The sequence below is a fragment of the Grammomys surdaster genome, unplaced genomic scaffold, assembly GCF_004785775.1.
Source record: "Grammomys surdaster isolate TR1022 unplaced genomic scaffold, NIH_TR_1.0 125368, whole genome shotgun sequence".
NCBI lineage: Eukaryota > Metazoa > Chordata > Mammalia > Rodentia > Muridae > Grammomys > Grammomys surdaster.
In genome coordinates this window covers 504,658-522,869 of record NW_021620240.1, presented here as the reverse complement: position 1 = coordinate 522,869, position 18,212 = coordinate 504,658, and the positions used below count along the sequence as shown (strand labels likewise).

The window sequence follows — 18,212 nt, the reverse complement described above, 5'->3', positions numbered from 1 at the left end:
GTCGTCGCCGTCAGAGGCGCGCCTAGAAGGCGGGGCTTGTTGGCAGACCACGCCCAGGGGGCAGTCCACTCAGGCTCGGCCTTCTGGCGAGCCAGGCAAGTGGGCGACCGGGGTCACTACGGAGCTGCTCCTTCCTGCTAGACCTGAGGTTCCAGAACTCGCTTCGAAGTTGCCTCAGGTGATGGGGCCAAAGGCTGCAGAGACGTCGCCGACATAGTCGCTCAGACGCTCTCCTCTCAGATAGCCTTCTCGTTTGACCCCCGGACCGCCGCCTCAGCCTATCGGTCCCAGTCAGCCCCCTCAGGCTCAGGTGTCTCTTAGGCCGCATTTGCCTTCTCAGGACTGGGGAAGGAGACCCCTAACCGCCAAGCCTGGTCTGCCCATGTCCCTAAACATGGGCTACTACCTCACCTCAGTTTTGCCTTCCTACCTATTGCCAAAGATTTGGCTGTGGACCCCAGTCTTCCTGCCAGAGGTCGCCTTGGCCCCTTTAGGCCCAATCCACACCCTCAGGCCTGGTCCTTCCCTCCTAGTAAAGTTACCCCAACACCAGGCTTCTCAGCCAGGGCGTCCCCTTTCAGATGCCCAACCACCCTCTTAGCTGTGTCTTGATTCCAAGGTCTTGACTATCCCTTGGTCAACTGTCGATTCTGTCTGGCCTGGCTGCCTTAAACCCGTCTAGCCCCTTAGATCTAGGTCACCTGCTCAAGCCCAGCCATCCAAAGACCTCTCAATTCCTAATGGCTCCCTTAGTTCTAGACCCCCTACTAATTCAGGATATCCATTTTAGATCTCACACACACACACCCTTTCCGCCCAACTCTAGCCCATCAAGAACTTCAAAATACTCCTTTTGCTTTTACTCTTCCTCAACAGTTCTCAGCTCAGTTTAGCTGCCCTTGGTTTTGTTTTGTGATGGACTGGGTCTCTCTTTGTAACCCCTACCCGAGGCCAGCTATAAACTCTCAATCCTGTGTTAGCCTTCTCAATGCTGGGGTCACAGGATTGCAAAACTATGCCTAGCTCACTCTTTGGATAACCTTTAGCTTGTAACATTTTCTGATTGTTTTGTTTTGTCCTCTATGCCAACCAACATGCACGCCTAACTTAGGGTCCCAGAGCTTTGGGCATGCCAGCAAGCTGCTCTACCACTAAACTACAGGGTTTTTTTTTTTTTCTTCCCTAGCTTTTTTATTTGTTTTATTTTGGACAAAATCTTGCAGTTTTAAACCAGTCTGGACTCAAAACTCAAACATTAAGCCTCCCGAGCCTTTGGGATTACAAGTCTGTACCATCACTCCTGGTTTTTACCTAGTATTTGTTCATTTATTTAATTTTATTTTTTTCTGGGATTTTTCTAGTATTCTTTAAAAAGAATTAAGTATTTTTGTGTTTCATGTGTATGCACATGCACATGTGCGTATGTGTGGAGGTCAGATCCAGAGATCAAATTTAGGTCATCAGACTGGGGCAACAAGCAATTTTATCCATTGGTCCGTCTAGTATATATATTTTAAGATTTTATTTTTAAGCTGGGCAGTGGTGGCATGTGCCTTTAATCCAAGCATTCTGGAGGCAGAGGCAGGTGGATCTCTGTGAGTTTGAGGACAGCCTAGTCTACAGAGAAACCCTGTCTGAAAAAGAAAAAAAATTAGCCTTAATTACATATGTGGATGTGGGTGTATGTGGTAGTCAGAAGAGGGCGTCAGATCCTCTAGAGGGGAGTTAGAAGTTACCCGTGTGAGCCATCTGACATGGATGCTGGGAACATAACTCAGGTCTCTCTAAGAGCAGCAAGCATTCATAACCACTGTGCCATCTCTCCAGCTCTCATTTCTAACATTTAAAATAACTGCATACCCCCACCTTTCCCCATATCTAGCATTCTTAACCAGCTAGCTTCCTACCCATCTTGGCTAGCTGTGAAGTCATCTTTGTCCCTGATGCTGGCTCTGTGCAGCTGAGCTTTTATTTTGTCGTTTTGTTTGGATGAAGCAAAGTTGAAATTTTTTTTTTAAAGATTTATTTATTTATTTTATTTATGAATATACTGTAGCTGTCTTCAGACACACCAGAAGAGGGTATCCAATCTCATTACGGATGGTTGTGAGCCACCATGTGGTTGCTGGGATTTGAACTCAGGACCTCTGGAAGAGCAGTCAGTGCTCTTAACCGCTGAGCCATCTCTCCAGCCCCCGCAAAGTTGAAATTTTATTTTAGATTAGATTGATTTATTTCATTTTTATGTGTTTTTCCTGTGTGCACATATGCACACCATATGTGTTTCCAGTGCCCACAGAGGTCAGAAGAGTGAGTCAGATAAAGTTACAGATGATTGGGAATTACCTTGTGGGTGCTGAGAGCCAAACTCAGGTCCTCCACAAGACCAACAAGTTCTCTTAAGAGCTGAGCCACCTCTCCAATCCCACAGTTGGAGGTTATTAAGAAAATGTTTTAAAATAGATTTAACCGTAGGCATTAAAGGAGAAAGGGAAGGGGCTGAAGAGTTGGCTCGGTGATTAAGAGCCCTTCTTGCTTTTGCAGAAAACCTTTTCTGCCCTTCTCCAGCTCCTGCACGTACATGGTACACATAAACTTATACAGGCTCACAGCACACACATAAATAAAAAGTAAGTAAATCTTGAAAGGAAGAAAAGAAGAGCTTAGGAAAAGGACTGTATACACCCAAGTCTAAGTACAGCCTTCTCAAGGAAGGTTCTGTGCAACTTCTCTTCCCACTTTTCTGTAGACCTCAGCCTTCCTAAGCTGCGACCTTTTAACTCAGTTCCTTATAGTATGGTGACCCCCCCACCATAAAATCATTTTGTTGCTACTGCATAATTTTGTTACCGTTATAAATCATAATGTAAATATCTGTGTTTCCCCATGGTCTTAGGTGACCACTGTGAAAGCGTCATTCAACCCCCATAAGGTTGCAACCCACAGGATGAGAACCACTGCTGAAACTGTAGACAGCCTCAGCTGCCTTCTCCTTTGTTGTTCCTTTCCCCACAGTTTCACTAACCTTTCATTCCCAATACACTACCAACCCTGATGTCCTCCACTTCTCTGTCCCCAATCACCAGTTCTGTTCCAACTATTGCCAAAGACCTCTGCACATCCAGTCTTCCCCGTCAGCTTTTTGTTTCATCATCCTGTATTACAATGAGCTTAACTTGCATCTGTAATCTTCACTTACTCTATACCTTGAGCTCCAGAAAATTTTCTCCTTGACATCATCCATCTTTCCTGTTGTTTTTTTTATCTCCAGTGTTACATGTTCTGTTCCTAGGATAGCCTACTGACTCTCTTAGAGTTATTAAGCTTTCCCTTTTTTTCCAGGATGTTCAGTCCCCTTCCAATCTCTAGACTTGCTGATAGTCTAGTCCCCACAGCCATTATATGAGTGAATGATTCATTATTCATTATCCTCCCAGCACCAAGGAGATCCAGTCTTGCTACCTAGCCAAGTCCAGTCATGCAGGGTCAGGAAGATGGAGACAGCATCCTTCCTTTTGCCAAGTGAGTCCTCCCTACTGGATGGGAAGGACAAGGATGGGATGGAGGGAAGATGCTTGAATTCTTCTCAGAAAGGATTATGGAAGAACAGGAAACTTCAGTGCCTGGGTTTAGGGGGTTGAGGTTCATTTATTCAACAAATGGCTTCCTATTATTACTTTGTTTTAAATTGTCCATGGAGACCAGAAGGATTGTGAGGCCATAGAGCTAGAGTAAGGAATGTGTAAGCCAACTGACATGGTGCTGAGAAATTAACTCACAAGCAGCATGGGTGCTCTTAACCACAAGACAGCCCTCTAGCCCCAGCAAACTGTTTTTGAACACTGTAACAGTCTAGGAACTATATTAGGCATTGAGGACTCGACAGTTAGTAAGAACATGGTCCTCCTCTCACAGAGCTAGTGGTAGAACAGAATGTATAGACAATGTATAGACAAGCATCATTACAACTAGTTAGGAGAACTACACAAAAAGATACATAAGTATAGAGTAATGGAAAACAGGAGATAAAAGGTTAGGGCCACTGTAGAAAACGAGTATGTAGATCTGGATTCAAAATGAAATAAACTGGGTATGTTCTAGTAGCAGGTTAGGCCAATGTAATTAAAACCTGTTAACTGAAGAAAATGTGAACAAAGTTAAGAGAGTTAAACAAAGCCAGTTCATGGAAAACCTTATAGGCCATAGACAAACTTTTGTATTTTTATTCTGAAGATGGTGGGAATGGATAGAAAGTTTATGGTAGGCAGTGAACAAGCACACTTTTTTCTTCAACCTCTTTTATTATGGAAAATTTCAAATAAATATACTAGAGAAATGGTGTTATAAATTGAGGTATTCTTTTCAGGAAGATTCAATAATTTTTATTATAGGGATTTTTCTTTACCTATCCATCCTCCTAATTCTCAGTTTTTAAAGATTTTTTTATTATATGTGTCTGTGACTTTATGTATACATATATGTTCAGGTGTGTGCTCCAGTATTGTACATGTTGGTGCCAGAAGGTAAGGACTATCCTGTAGTATGCACTGCCTATTCTTTAAAAAAATTGTTGTTGTTTGGTTGGGTTTTTTGTTGGTTTGCTTTGTTTTTTTGTTTTCGTTTTTGGTTATTTTTATGTTTTGTTAAGTTTTTTGTTTCAAGAGGTTTCACTATATGTCTCTGGAACTCACTTTGTAGACCAGGCTAGCCTTGAACTCACAGAGATCTACCTGCCTCTGCCTCCTGATTGCTGGAAAAAAAGGCATGTGCCACCACTGGGGAAAAATTTTTAAAGATTTTATTTATCTTATTTTATGTGTGTATTTTGACAGTATGTATGTATACTATGTGGGTTCTGAGAACCTAATCTGGGTCCTCTGCAAAAGCAATAGTGCTTTTAACTGCTGAGCTGTCTTTCTAGCCAAACCATTCCTTTGAAGCATGGTCTCTCTCTCTCTCTCTCTCTCTCTCTCTCTCTCTCTCTCTCTCTGTCTCTGTCTCTGTCTCTGTCTCTGTCTCTGTCTTTGTCTCTCTGTCTGAGACTGGAGTTCACATTTTCTCAGAGTAGAAGCCAGTAAGTCCCAGCAATACAGTATCCATCCCTTCCAAGGTATGGCTACAGATGCGTGAAAGACACTTAGCTTGTTACATGGATGGTGGGATCTGAATTCCAGTCTTCATGATTTAACAGCAAGTACTAACTCCAGCCCCTTTGTTTATTTGGTCTTGGAATGGGGTCTTACACAGTTTAGACTAGCCTTGAACTTAGTAGGAAGACAAGGATGACTTTATACATCTGATCCTGTCATAATCTCCCAAATGCTGCCATTACACACATGCACCAGAGGGTGTTGGATCTCCTAAAGCTGAAGTCAACAGACAGCTGAGAGCTGCCTGATGTGGGTTCTGGGAACTGACCCTCAGTTCTCTAAAAGAGCAGTAAAAGCTCTTAACCATTGAGCCAATATGATACCTCTCTAAACATATCAGTGGGTTCAGGAGGCAGAGATAACAGATTACTTTCTCCTCCTCTGTAGTAGCATCTGGGGAGGAAATAAGAATAGAAGCGGGGGCTGGAGAGAAGGCTCAGCAGTTAAGAGCACTTGTTCTTGCAGAGAATCTGGGTTCAGTTCCCAATACCCACATGGCAGCTAAAAACCATCTGTCATTCTAGGTCTAGAGGATCCAATGTCCTCTTCCAGTGTGTGTAGGCATTGTATGACTGTGGTGCTCAGACATACATGTAGGCAGCATATCTATACACATAAAATAAAAAATACATCTTTAAAAATAAAAATATGGGGGGGTTATGAAATATCTCAGTGATTAAGAGCACTGGGTGCTTTTCCAGAGACCCAGGTTCAGTTCCCAATACACACAAAACATCCATAACGTCAGTTCCAGAGGATCTGATACACTCTTCTGGGTTCTGTGCGACTTCTATGTATATGATAACACAAACACATATACAGGCAAAACACATGATATGGAATAAAAATAAATTAAAATTTCAAAAAAAAAATCTAGAAGAATAGAAGCAGGGAGAGAGAGAGAGAGAGAGAGAGAGAGAGAGAGAGAGAGAGAGAGAGGATATTGCTATAATGCAGGAAGAAAAAGATGATAGAAGATTGGTGGTCAGGTTTGGGCATTGTTTAGTTTTATAGCTCACTGGATTGGCCAACGGACTAGATACAGGAAGTCGGGGGAAAACAGAACATGGCAGGATTTTGGCCACAGCTACTAGGCATATAAGGTGTATCTTCTATTAAGCTGAAGGATAAGATGTTGAGCAGAGCCTAAGGAGGAACCAAGGCTTGAACAGATTTGGGGATGTTGGCTCACTGGAGATATTTAAAGTCATGGAACTGAATGAGACCACCTAAAGACAGAAGTAAAAATATAAAAGACCTCTAGTATTTCACTTAATGGCCAAGAAGTTGGGCCAGGCATGATGGCTCATGCCTTTAATCCCAGCACTCAGGACACAGAGGTAGACAGATTTTTGTGAGTTCAGAGCCAGCCTGGTCTATATATCGAGTTACAGGGCAGCTAGGGCTACATAGTGAGATCACGTCTCAAAAACGAACAAAAACAACAACAACAAAAAATCAGAAGAGTATGTATCAGTCAATCTGGGGACAAGAAAGTAATGACCACTGTTCTCAAATAGCTCTATACACCCTTCCTACAATACAAGGACATTCTGTATTCTGAGATACAGAAGACACATTAGGAGTAAACATAGTTTCTTTCTTGGATCCCTTGCATCGACTTAAGGGAACCTTGTCCATCAAAGCATCTAAGTAGCCAAAGCCTTCCTCTTAACAACTCCAGTTGTGAAATGTTATGTTCCCTGACTATGAAATATAGAAGCTGAGATTCAGGCTGGGCATGATGTCACTTGCCTTTCAATCCCAGCACTCAGGAAGCAAAGGTAGGCAGATCACTGTGAGTTTGAGGTCAGCCTGATCTACATAGTGAGTAGTTCTGGAACAGCTAGATAGTATGTCTCAAAAAAAGGGGGAAGGGGAGAGAGAAAGAGAAAGGGAAGGGAGAGAGGGAGAGGGAGAACTAGAAGCAGCTGAGATTCAGTGAGTTCTAAGAATTCAGCCATAGCCCATCTCCACCCTCACCCTAGCTCCTATCTCCAATCAGATTCGTTAACCTCTTTAGCTAAGGTGGCCAAAAAACTCTCTATGGCTATAGCTTAGCTAGATACAGCCTAGGTGATACAGTGCTTTCTTAGCATTCAGGAAACTCTGGGCTTGATTCCCAGCACTGCATTAAAAACTAGGTGTAGTGACACATGCCTATGATCCTAGTATTCAGGATGTAGAGGCAGGAAGATCTCCTAAAAACTTTTAAAAACTCATTTATGTACATATCTCCATGTGTATGTGCACATATATGTGGGTACCTGCAGAAGCCAGCAGAGGCTTGGGTCCCACAGATCTGGAATGACAGGCAGTTGTGAGCCATCCAGCCTAGGTTCTGGGATTTGAATTTGGGTCCTCTGCAAAAGCAGCATGTGTTCTTAACCTCTGAACCATCTTTCTACCCCTGTGAAGCAGGAGGATCTTAAGTGCAAGGTCAGCCTCTGTGAAAGAGCAAGTCTGAGGCCAGCCTAGGATACATGAAACCTTGTCTTAAAGCAGGGAGAGAGGAAGCATCAGGATTCATGCCTTTAATCCCAGCACTCAGAAGGAAGAGACAAGCAGATCTCCAAGTTTAGGGCTAGGCTAGTCTATATAGCAAGTTCCAGGCCAGCCAGAGCTTAAAAGTGAGACCCTGTCTCAAAAGAGAGGTAGAAGGGAGTGTAAGGGAGAGAGGGAGGAAAGGAATGAAGGAGAGGATGAATGAAAAGACATGGTTTGCAAGCACGTGGACAGCTCTATGATCCCATGGAAGGAACCACCCCTGAATCCAGTGGGTGAGTAAATCTCTAAGGCAGTGGTTCTCAACCTTCCTAATGCTGCAACCCTTTAATACAGTTCCTCATGTTGTGGTGACCCCCCCAAAGCAAAAATTTATTTTCATTGGTACTTCATTACTATAAATTTTGCTACTGTTAGGAATCATAATGATATTTATCTGTGTTTGCCAATGGTCTTAGGAGACTCCTGTGAAAGGGCCATTTGATGCCCCACCAAAAGGGTAGAGACCTACAGGTTGAGAACTACTGCTTTAAGGGGTGATTTAGGCAAGAGTCTACATTGTTCTCTCTCAGGTGTTCCAGAGTGGTCAGCCGATTTTCACCCCGAAGCCTGCCTTCCCAGAATAGCAGACCAATGCCTCAGCCTTATGGAGAGACCTTCTGGGAGAATCTTAGCCAAAGGTCTAGGTGAGTAGAGAGAAACCAGGAACTAGAGGTAGAAAGGTGAGGCTAGCTGCGCGGTGGTGGCACACGACTTTAATCCCAGCACTTGGGAGGCAGAGGCAGGCAGATTTCTGAGTTCAAGGCCACCCTGGTCTATAGAGTGAGTTCCAGGACAGCCAGGGCTACACAGAGAAACCCTGTCTTGAAAAACCAACCAACCAACCAAAAAAAAAAAAAAAAAAAAAAAAGAAAGGTGAGGCTATACTGTTTTTAATGATCATAAATCCTACAGCAACAAGCCCTCGTTTGGAAGTCATTTCACACTACTCGGTGGAGACTGTAGTTCCAACAGGACGTTAGGAGAGTTTATGAGAGATGGTATTTCTCAGGGTGTCCTTTCTAACTCCAGCTCCTGTTTTTGTTCTTCTCAGCTCCAACTGGATGGGAGAACAGTACATTCCACCAATTCTGGTAGGACAAGCTGCTTCTCAGCCTTCTATTAAAATTCTACCCACTGCCTTCCTATCCTTATTACCATTTCTCTCTGGTGTTTCTCAACCAGTGTACTAACCAGGCCCTATTTTTACTGTAAATCAAGCATCCTGTTTTCTGTATCATACCTAAGCTTCCAAAAACCCCAGATTCTCTAGTTCAGCCCAAGTTCCCCTGAAACTAATGTCTGTCTCCCCATTTAGCAACTATTCTTTCTTCTTGACACAGAGGGCCACTGGTTGCTCCCAGCCTGGCCTGCACCCTCTTGAGGGGCTCCCTCCTCCTGAGAAGCTTTGGAGAAGAAAGAGAAGGAAGCTGCATTTGGAAAGAATGCAGAAGGGCCCTGGAAGCATTCCAGCCCGTGTGAGAGCAGTTACTTATCATCTGGAGGACCTGAGAAGGCGCCAGGGACTCATCAATGAGTAAGGAGGCATGGCATGAGGCCTCTGGGAGCTAAGCAGGGATCCCAGGCAGGATAGCTGAACTAAAGAAAGTTAAGAGCTTTAAGAGAATTCACTGGCACTTAGAAAGGAACTGTGTCTTTGGTGTGACTCAAATATAATCTCTTTAATTTTTGCATTTAATCATGTGTATACATGTGTAGTGCATGCCACAACATGTGTGTGGAGGTCAGAGGACAATTTATGGAAATTTGTTCTCTCCTTCCATTATCTGGGTCCTGACTTAGGTCATCAGGCTTGCTGGCCAACACCTTTACCTGCTAAGTCATCTTGCTGACCCTCAAACATGATTTCTATAATATGGAAAGAAGCAGTTGAGGGATGGAAGTCATATAAGCTGGAAGGAGTGAAATGGCCCATGATTACAAAAAAGCACATGGTTGAACAAGGTTAATTGGGGGTCATTGTTTGGTCCCTGGACTGAAAATTTTTGTCTGTGAAGAACAAAAAGTTGGGGTGAATTGAAGGTCAAATAGTAGCACCTGTGAGTCTTAGCAAGACGTGCTTCAGACCAGGATGTGAGGAATGAAGAGACTGGAATGCTGACCTCCAGACTCTTCTCTCCTCAATGTAATGTCTCCACAGACTGAAGAAGGCCCAGTGGGGCAGCTCCGAGGCTATGCCTGACCTCCCAGTGCTTGAAGAGGGCTGTGAACTTCTCAGCACTACAAAATACCTTGATGTGGAAGAAGAGAGGGCAACTTATCCACAAGAAGAAAATTATTTTATCACTCCCAGGGATCAGGTATGACTGGAGAAGAACCTGGTAAGGTTAGGGAGGAAGTCAATTCATGAACGGGGATGTGGCAGAAGCCAAGAGCCAAGTCGCTGGATTTAAGAGCAAAGAGTGGTCGAGAACCTGAGCTTTTGAGGGTGTGTGCCTGAATTTGGCAATTAAGAAATCTGGAGAGAGACCTATTTTCCCATTCTTGTCTTTTTTACCCCCTTGCTCTCAATTTCTCTCGCCTACAGCTGCTTTGGTCTCCCTGGACTCCTGTAGGCCAGCAGGGATCCTCTGGGCAGCTAAGCTCTCTGGCCTACAGCACTGTTACAGCCAGAAAGAACCCCATTTACAATCCCCAGAGGATGGAGTTGGAGTATGAGGAGTAGTGGGAAATCGTCCAAGCCCAAGCTACGGGACCCAAGACCAATTCAAACATCAAGACTCCCCATTGCTAGCTTCAAGGCGGTTGTTTCCTCTCTCCTAACCCTAACTGTTGTCTCCATCCCATAGAGTAGGCATTCACAGCCCACTTGAGTTCCTGCCCAATTATCCTGCCCACTCACAGCCGGGTTTTTCTCTAGGCCAGACCCTGGTCTTGTGTTCTCTCTGTTCTGTTATTAAAGAGCCCCAAGTAGTCTTGTTTCTGCGCGAGGTAGCGATGGAAGGGGAATGGAAAGGAGGACTCCTTTGATTTTTTTTGAGTACCCAGTTACAATGAAGTCAAGCTAGGTCCCCAAATTTGCCGAGTCTCGCCCGAGGCCAGAAGGATTCTGCATTCTCAAGCATTCTCCTTTGCCTCCAGGGCTCTGGCCCTGGACCTCTGCCCACGCCCCATCCTCCTGCGCCCACAGTCACGTCAATTGGCGGAGCTTCCGCCTCCGGATCCCGGTTCCTTGGCGCTACTGCCTCTTCAGGGACGGTCCAGCAGCGCGTCTCATAAGACTGGCCGAGAGTCCCAAGTGTGCTGACCCCAGGTTCCCTTCCCGACCCCCGTTTCCTTAATTGGGAGGCCCCGCCCCGTGCGCACTGACGTCGACGTTGCTGTCAGCCGGCGCTAGGGGGGGTCGGTTTGGGGTAGAATGGCCGCTGCCGCCGTCACCCGCGGGACCCCGGGAGGTAAGAGCCAGGGCCTCTAGCCCGCCTCTCCGCCCCCGCGCCAGGGGGCGCAGCTCCACGCCGCCCGGGTGTGGAGCGCAGCGCTGGGGACCACCGTCCCTCCTCCCCGTTTGCCCCCACCTCACCGCTTCCGTCCTCTTTCCCCGCGCCAGGGGGCGCCGCTAGGCGCAGGGCCCCATCACGGATCAGAGAGTGCGGGGACAGTCCCCAGACCCTCTCGCCGGGCTCCCGCACTGCCCCTCGCCTGCCAGGTGTTCATGAACTCTGCTCAGCTGCTTCTCCAGAACATCCGGGTTTGCGGGCGGGATCTCCTCCCACATCTGGGAGTCTCCCAGGACCCCCGCCCCCTTTGGGGAGAGCACCCCACCCCCGGCGACAGTCGTGTCATAGACCACCACTCTCGGGCCGGCAGTCTCATCCAGCTCCAGCTCTGCACCTTGGCAAACTGCCTAGCCAGAGCTGCGCACCTGCACCCTGGGGTAGACTCCTTATCCCAATCCTAGCCTCTCTGCACACCTCCGATCCTGAATGGGCTTCCACCCCCTCTCCATCCCCGGACACCTGGCAGAGCCCGCGCAGAGAACCTCCTCCAGCTCCCATCTGTTCCTCAAGAGGGCGGAGGCTCAGGCTGGAGCCAGAGCGGTAGAGGGGATATGGTAGGCTGGGAGCCTGAGAAGAAGCAGAGGTTGGGGAAATAGGAGTGTTGGGGTGAAGTGAAATTCTAGCTGCAAAGAGGAAGCCCGCATGTCCCACCCGGAAGCTTGCTCCAACATGTCTATTCCAAATTCTCCCAGTCCCTGACCAACCTGAGAGAGAGAGTACATGAGGTCAGTTATCAGATCTACCTTTCCCCTTAGAAGAAGTCAAAGAGAGAAGGAAATTCGGGTGTGTCTTCAAAGGCCCAGCTTGTTACCAGACTTAGATCTATTTTCCTCCAGCATCCAGGTTTTCTTGCCAAGCCATCCTCCTAGGACCAGAGCCCTAGTTGTCACAACTGGCCCACCCTTAGCTCTAACCTTGCTCTCCCTTCCCAGATGCACCCTGAGTTCTTTTTTTCTTTTCTGTTTGATTTTTCCGTGGAGGAAAAGATCTACTAACTGACCTCACATACTCTCTCAGGTCTGTCAGGGCCTAGGAGAATCTGGGTTAGACATGCAGGATCCAGCTTCCCGCCCTAGGGAATGCTCCAACACTGTCAGCATCCCCACTCATCCCTTCCTTCATGATCACGCTGTTCTGTCTTGTCTCCAACTCGTGTTGGTTCCTGGCACTATGTTCTTTCATCTTTAGTCTCTGGTTCTGCTGTCACAGTCTAGTTCCACAGTTTCTTCATCTTTCCCAGATATCAGCACTGAGTTCTAAACCCCTTACCTCACCTCAAGCTCCTCATCTTGGATTAATGTGGGGGCTTCTTCCATGACCTTGTTCTCTCCTTTTGCAGGACAGACTCCCCCTCCCCCCGGCCCCTCAGGCCGGGGGTGACCTTGCCCCCTGGAACCTTCACCATGAATACCAAGGACACCACTGAGGTTGCTGGTAAGTTCACAAAATGGGTTCTCAGTTTGGGCATGGCCTTGTTTTGCTACCGTCCGGCCCTCTGAATCTTTGCCCCCTCCTCTCTTGTCCTGGTTGCAGTTTTCCCCAGTGCTCTGGATTATATTTAGCTCCCTTCCTCTGTTTAGCCTCTAACAAAGCTCTTCCTCTGGTTCCCTCTAGAGAACAGCCACCACCTGAAGATCTTCCTCCCCAAGAAACTGCTGGAGTGTCTTCCTCGGTGCCCACTGCTGCCTCCAGAGCGGCTCCGATGGAATACAAATGAGGTTTTCTAGGGAGCTTGGGGGATTGGGGCTTGAGGAGGTGGAGTGCTATGTCTATGGACACACAGTACTGAGCACTGTTCTAGGCCTTTGGAGATTATAGAATTGCAAAGACTTGGATCTTATGAGTGTCCATTTCTCTTCGGTATAATCCATCCATACAAAACAACAGCTTAGTATCTCTTCATACTGAGTACAATATCTGTATCTGACCTGTATTATCTCATATCACTCTAGATGTTAATGTAGAGAAAGTGGTTGGTTTTGTTTTTGTGTGTTAAGTGCTCGTTTTTGGATAAGGTATCATGTAGTCCAGGCTAGCCTTGCACTTGCTATGTAGCCAAGGTTGACCTTAAATATCAAGTCCTCCTGACTCTGCTGCCTGTGCTGAGATTCTAAATGTGTGCCACAAAACATAGTTAATGAAGTGCTGGGGAATGAACTCGAGGCCTTGTGCATGCTAGGCAAGCCCTCTACTGACTGAGCTACTCCCTTGCCCTGGCTTTGAACTCTTGAACCTTCTGCTTCCATGTCTCTGCTCAGGTGCATATGTTTGTGAAGGCAGAGGTCTATGTCAAATGTCTTCCTCAGTCATTCTACCTTAATTTTTTGAGACAGGGTCTTTAAATGAACTTACAGCTCATTGATTTGCTGGATTAGTTGGCCGGCTAGTCCCAGAGTCACCTTGTCTCTCTTTCCCCAGCACTAGGTAGGATTACAGGCACCAGGCATGAACAGTTGTGCCTAGCTTTTTATGTGGGTTACGGGAATCTGAATTTGTGTCCACACTTATACAGCAAGTACTTTACTGATTTAGTCATGTGGCCTGGAGCTCCTGGTCCTCCTGCCTCTGTTTTTCCTGAGCGCTGGAATTACAGGTATGTACCCACATTCCTGTCTCAGAGTCCCTGCTTTTTACCACCTTCTAGAGGGCACAAAATTCTTGTCATACCTTCTGTATTCTGTGTACTTGTTTCCTTGTATGCAGTTGGTGACTGGCGATTATTGATTCAGTACTAGAATTGTCTGTAAAACTGGGGGGGTAGTGGTTCACACCTATAATCTTAGCACTCAAGAGGCAGAGGCAGGGGGATCACTACATAAATATGACCATCTTGGTCTACATACAGAGTACAGGGCAGGCCAAGGTTATGTAGTGAGATTGTACTGTCAATAAAAATGGGTGTGTTTGCATATGGTTGTTGTAAGTGTATAAAGCTCCCGTGAAGTTCAGAGAAGCAACAGGGCTTCCAGACATAGGCACTCCATGGTCCTGAGGTGTGTGGGCACTAATATGAAGAGTGTGATTGTAGGAGGTCTGCTCAGGAAGCAAGCAGTGAGCGCATCTGGCAGGACCAGTGGGTTGGATTTGAGTAAATATAGGAATAATTGTGTGATACTTTGTCTGAAAGCCTTGGACTCAGACAGAGAACCTAGAGTTCTTGTCAGTGTCAAACGATTGATGGTTCTCACAGAGAAAGTACCTAATATGAGCAAAGGATAAACTTGAAGCTGGCCCCATGATATAGGCTCCAGTAGGCAGAGAGATAAGAGGTTCAGTCGGTGAGCCTTACAATAGGTGGCATACCTCTGCAGAGGCCCTGAGACAGTGACCAACTGGGGACACCTACCCAAGTGCTTCCTTTCCTACAGGAGATTGCATCCTACCTGATCACCTTTGAGAAACACGATGAATGGCTGTCTTGTGCCCCAAAGACAAGGTGAGAAAACTCTCCAGTATGAAGAGTAACAAATCCTGGGCTGTAGTCATGAAACTCAAGCCTCCCACCCCCATTTCCAGGCCTCAAAATGGCTCCATTATCCTCTACAATCGTAAGAAGGTGAAATACCGGAAGGATGGTTACCTTTGGAAGAAGCGGAAGGATGGGAAGACTACCCGAGAGGACCACATGAAACTCAAGGTCCAGGGCATGGAGGTAAGAGCCCTTGCCCTTGCCCACACTCCAGCCTGTCATGGTGTGGGGCTGTTGTCTGCCCTTCCCTCTCAGTCAGCCTTCTCTCATCAGTCTGACTGATGGCCGAGCTCGCTCTCACTTCATGACAACTTTATGACATGATGGACAGTCCCTCACTTCCCTTGCATTTCCCTCAAGGGTCCAAGTGATGACATTCTAAACATGGGCTTCTCTTCCCAAATCCTCGTTCTTCTGCACTTCCTTTCTGCCCTTAGATTTCTTTCCCACATCTCAACTTGGGTACTTTTTGTAAGACCCCACTCCTACCTCTAGCTCCTCTGTTCCCTTCTTTCTGTCCCTCAACCATGACTTAAAGCCTGCTGGAATTTGGAAGGGATGGGAAGAAGGTGGGGGTAGGGAGAGGACTGAAGAGGAACTGGTGGAAAGATTGGGATTCCTGCAAAGGAACTGAACAGAGGAAGAGTTGGGGAGCAGACTAGCCCTCCCCCCACCCCAGCCTGTCTCCTGGCAGTGTCTCTATGGCTGCTACGTTCACTCTTCCATCGTCCCCACATTCCATCGGCGCTGCTATTGGCTGCTCCAGGTAAGAACTGAGAACTCGGCCAGATTTCTAGTCTTTGAGGAAAATGGGTTCTCAAAAGATGAAGTGAAGTAGATTCTGAGTGGGAAAAAGTAGAAAGGAAATTAAAGATAGAACATGATAGAAATTGGGGTGGCTAGAATTGGGATGATGCCCAGAAGAAAGTGAAGACTCGGAGGCTAAGCTCCTGAGACTTAGACCCCATGGCTCTCTCTGTGCCTTTGTGCCCCAGAACCCTGACATCGTCCTTGTGCACTACCTGAATGTCCCAGCCCTGGAGGACTGTGGAAAGGGCTGTAGCCCCATCTTTTGTTCTATCAGTAGCGACCGGCGAGAATGGCTGAAGTGGTCACGTGAGGAGCTATTGGGACAGCTGAAGCCCATGTGTAAGGACCAAGCAGGGATGAGCTCTAAGGGAGAGTGAGAGTGAAGTTTTCCAAAAGCACTGGGGTTCTGTGCCCAAACCCTGTAGGTAACTATTTCTCTCTAAGTCAGGAGGGCACTTTCCTGTTTGGATACTGGATACTGAGCCTGTACAGTCTAAGATGTGGAATGTGGACGGGGAGTGAAAGATAGCTGTGGGCTGTATGTCTGAGCAGTTTTAAGTTTAGCATATCATAGGTTGGGAGGAAACATGAAGGTACTTTGGAAGTCTCACTGTATTTCCCCCAAATCTCCTGTAGTTCATGGCATCAAGTGGAGCTGTGGGAATGGGTCAGAGGAATTCTCCGTGGAACAGTTGGTGCAGCAGATCTTGGATACCCACCCAACCAAGCCAGCACCCCGAACCCATGCTTGTCTCTGCAGTGGGGGCCTTGGTAAGTGACCCCTGACTTTGGGACTCTTTTCCCAGTTAGCCACATTGCTTAGTAACTGCCCTGATGAAATTTGCATACTAATTTGTAAGTCTTTGCATGTCCAGAAAAATGGCCCAGATGAGCAAAGAACTCCTGATCTGAGGGTACTAGCCCCAGAAATGTATACGCTACAATCCTGGCAGTCCACAGCTTGTCTGCCCAGTGCTTTCAGTAATTCTCCCTTACTACTGCATACCACCAATCACACCCAACCTTAGGTTTGATCCTAGTTGGTTCTTCTTTTGTCCTTTTGCTCTGCCTTTAGCTGCTGCTATCAGCTACTGCCTCAAGCCAGGATTCCTCCCCCACTCTGTTCCTCTAGTCCTGTTTATTTTGAGGAGAAACTGAAGGGAGGAGAGAGGGAGACCCACTTTTGATGCCTCCCAGTGGTCATAATCAGTATTACACTGTAGGCTTACTTTGTGTGTGTGTGTGTGGGGAGGGGGGATGGAGGTGGGAAGTGAAAGAATGGGGGTTAGGGGTTGTTTCCAGAAAAGGTCTGCTAGGAAAAAAAATGTATCTTATCCCTTCTTTTCTCCCTACTTCTCTCCACTCCAGGTTCTGGGAGCCTTACCCACAAATGCAGTAGCACGAAACACCGCATCATCTCTCCCAAAGTGGAGCCTCGAGCTTTAACCCTGGCTTCTATATCCCACTCCAAGCCCCCTGAACCTCCACCACTGATAGCTCCACTTCCTCCAGAGCTCCCCAAGGCACATACCTCCCCATCTTCCTCCTCCTCCTCCTCTTCTTCTTCTTCTTCCTCCTCTTCCTCCTCAGGATTTGCAGAACCCCTAGAAATCAGACCTAGTCCTCCTACCTCTCGAGGGGGTTCATCAAGAGGAGGCACTGCCATCCTCCTCCTAACAGGACTAGAGCAGCGTGCTGGGGGCCTGACACCCACCAGGCACTTGGCTCCGCAGGCTGAACCTAGGCCTCCTGTGAGCTTGGCTGTGGTTGTAGGTTCTGAGCCTTCTGCCCCACCAGCTCCTCCCAGCCCTGCCTTTGACCCTGATCGTTTTCTCAACAGCCCCCAAAGGGGCCAGACATATGGAGGGGGCCAAGGAGTAAACCCAGACTTCCCTGAGGCAGAGGGCACTCATACTCCCTGTCCTGCCCTAGAGCCTGCTGCTGCCCTGGAGCCCCAGGCAGCTGCTCGAGGTCTCCCTCCACAGTTGGGAGCAAGTGGGAGAAGAGGAAACAAATTCTTTATCCAAGATGATGATAGTGGGGAGGAACTCAAGGGTCCTGGAACAGTGGGGCCTGTACCTTCACCCCCTCCTTCATCCCCATCCTCCCCTGCCGCCTTGCAGCCATCAGGCAGGGCAACAAGAGGAGAAGCCTTGTTTGGAGGCCCTGCTGGTGGCACCAGTGAGCTGGAGCCCTTCAGTCTTTCATCATTCCCAGACCTTATGGGAGAACTCATCAGCGATGACGCTCCAGGCGTCCCTGCCCCAACCCCCCAGCTCTCTCCTGCTCTTAACTCCATCACAGACTTTTCCCCAGAGTGGTCCTACCCAGAGGTGAGTCAGGTTTTTCTTCTCCCATTAGTTTTTGGATTTTTCAAAATGAATTTTATTAATCCTTACCCCATGGCCTGTGACCTGCTTTCTCTCACAACTTTCGTTTGTCACCTTAATGTTAGGAATCAAATCCAGCTTATTAGGCGTATGCTCTGCCATTAAGTGATTCTACAAAGTCCTCCCTCCTCCTGGCTCTCTCGGCCTTTACTTTTATGTGAACTACAGTTTTCCCACATACCTTTCTACCCTTCCCCATGTTCCTGGAGCCCCTTCGGGGATCTCATTCTTGGTGACTGTTTTAAGGGGAGGATACAGGGGTCTTTAATCCTAGACAACACACACACACACACACACACACACACACACACACACACACACACACACACAC

At 47.2% G+C, this 18,212-nt stretch overlaps 2 protein-coding genes across 10 annotated transcripts in view; both read left to right on the top strand.

The window, feature by feature from the left end:
* Positions 1-81: 81 nt before the first annotated feature.
* On the top strand, positions 82-10,637 carry Inca1 (inhibitor of CDK, cyclin A1 interacting protein 1). Of its 6 annotated transcripts, XM_028785950.1 has the most exons (8): positions 82-251; positions 3,343-3,522; positions 5,042-5,110; positions 8,228-8,341; positions 8,749-8,788; positions 9,038-9,231; positions 9,856-10,015; positions 10,243-10,637. In XM_028785950.1, the coding sequence occupies exons 4-8, from the start codon at positions 8,289-8,291 to the stop codon at positions 10,378-10,380; spliced, it is 585 nt and encodes a 194-aa protein (XP_028641783.1). In that variant the 5' UTR covers positions 82-251; positions 3,343-3,522; positions 5,042-5,110; positions 8,228-8,288; the 3' UTR covers positions 10,381-10,637. The 6 variants fall into 6 exon arrangements, with proteins under 6 accessions (XP_028641783.1, XP_028641782.1, XP_028641781.1 ...); XM_028785949.1 differs by lacking the exon at positions 5,042-5,110 and having other exon boundaries at positions 82-178; positions 3,438-3,522; positions 10,243-10,636; XM_028785948.1 differs by lacking the exon at positions 5,042-5,110 and having other exon boundaries at positions 3,438-3,522; positions 10,243-10,636.
* A 253-nt stretch (positions 10,638-10,890) lies between these two features.
* Positions 10,891-18,212, top strand: part of Camta2 (calmodulin binding transcription activator 2) — a 17,566-nt gene continuing 10,244 nt past the window's right edge. Inside the window, exons 1-9 of one of the 4 annotated variants that reach the window (XM_028785974.1) lie at positions 10,891-11,110; positions 12,552-12,646; positions 12,827-12,930; positions 14,581-14,648; positions 14,729-14,864; positions 15,376-15,447; positions 15,677-15,830; positions 16,128-16,262; positions 16,860-17,824. In XM_028785974.1, coding sequence (XP_028641807.1) covers positions 12,616-12,646; positions 12,827-12,930; positions 14,581-14,648; positions 14,729-14,864; positions 15,376-15,447; positions 15,677-15,830; positions 16,128-16,262; positions 16,860-17,824 — 1,665 coding nt within the window. In that variant the 5' untranslated portion in view covers positions 10,891-11,110; positions 12,552-12,615. Of the gene's footprint in view, positions 11,111-11,623; positions 11,767-12,551; positions 12,647-12,826; positions 12,931-14,580; positions 14,649-14,728; positions 14,865-15,360; positions 15,448-15,676; positions 15,831-16,127; positions 16,263-16,859; positions 17,825-18,212 lie in introns of those variants that run through there. The other 3 variants (XM_028785972.1, XM_028785971.1, XM_028785970.1) reach the window with 3 other exon arrangements.

Bases quoted from the DNA above. Each gene is read 5' to 3' on its own strand.
- Inca1 (XM_028785945.1), top strand. From the start codon at position 3,495: ATGGAGACAGCATCCTTCCTTTTGCCAA. The intron at 5,111-8,205 runs GTATGGCTACAG...GATTTAGGCAAG, and splicing joins CAGTATCCATCCCTTCCAAG to AGTCTACATTGTTCTCTCTC. The intron at 8,789-9,037 runs GTAGGACAAGCT...TTCTTGACACAG, and splicing joins AGTACATTCCACCAATTCTG to AGGGCCACTGGTTGCTCCCA.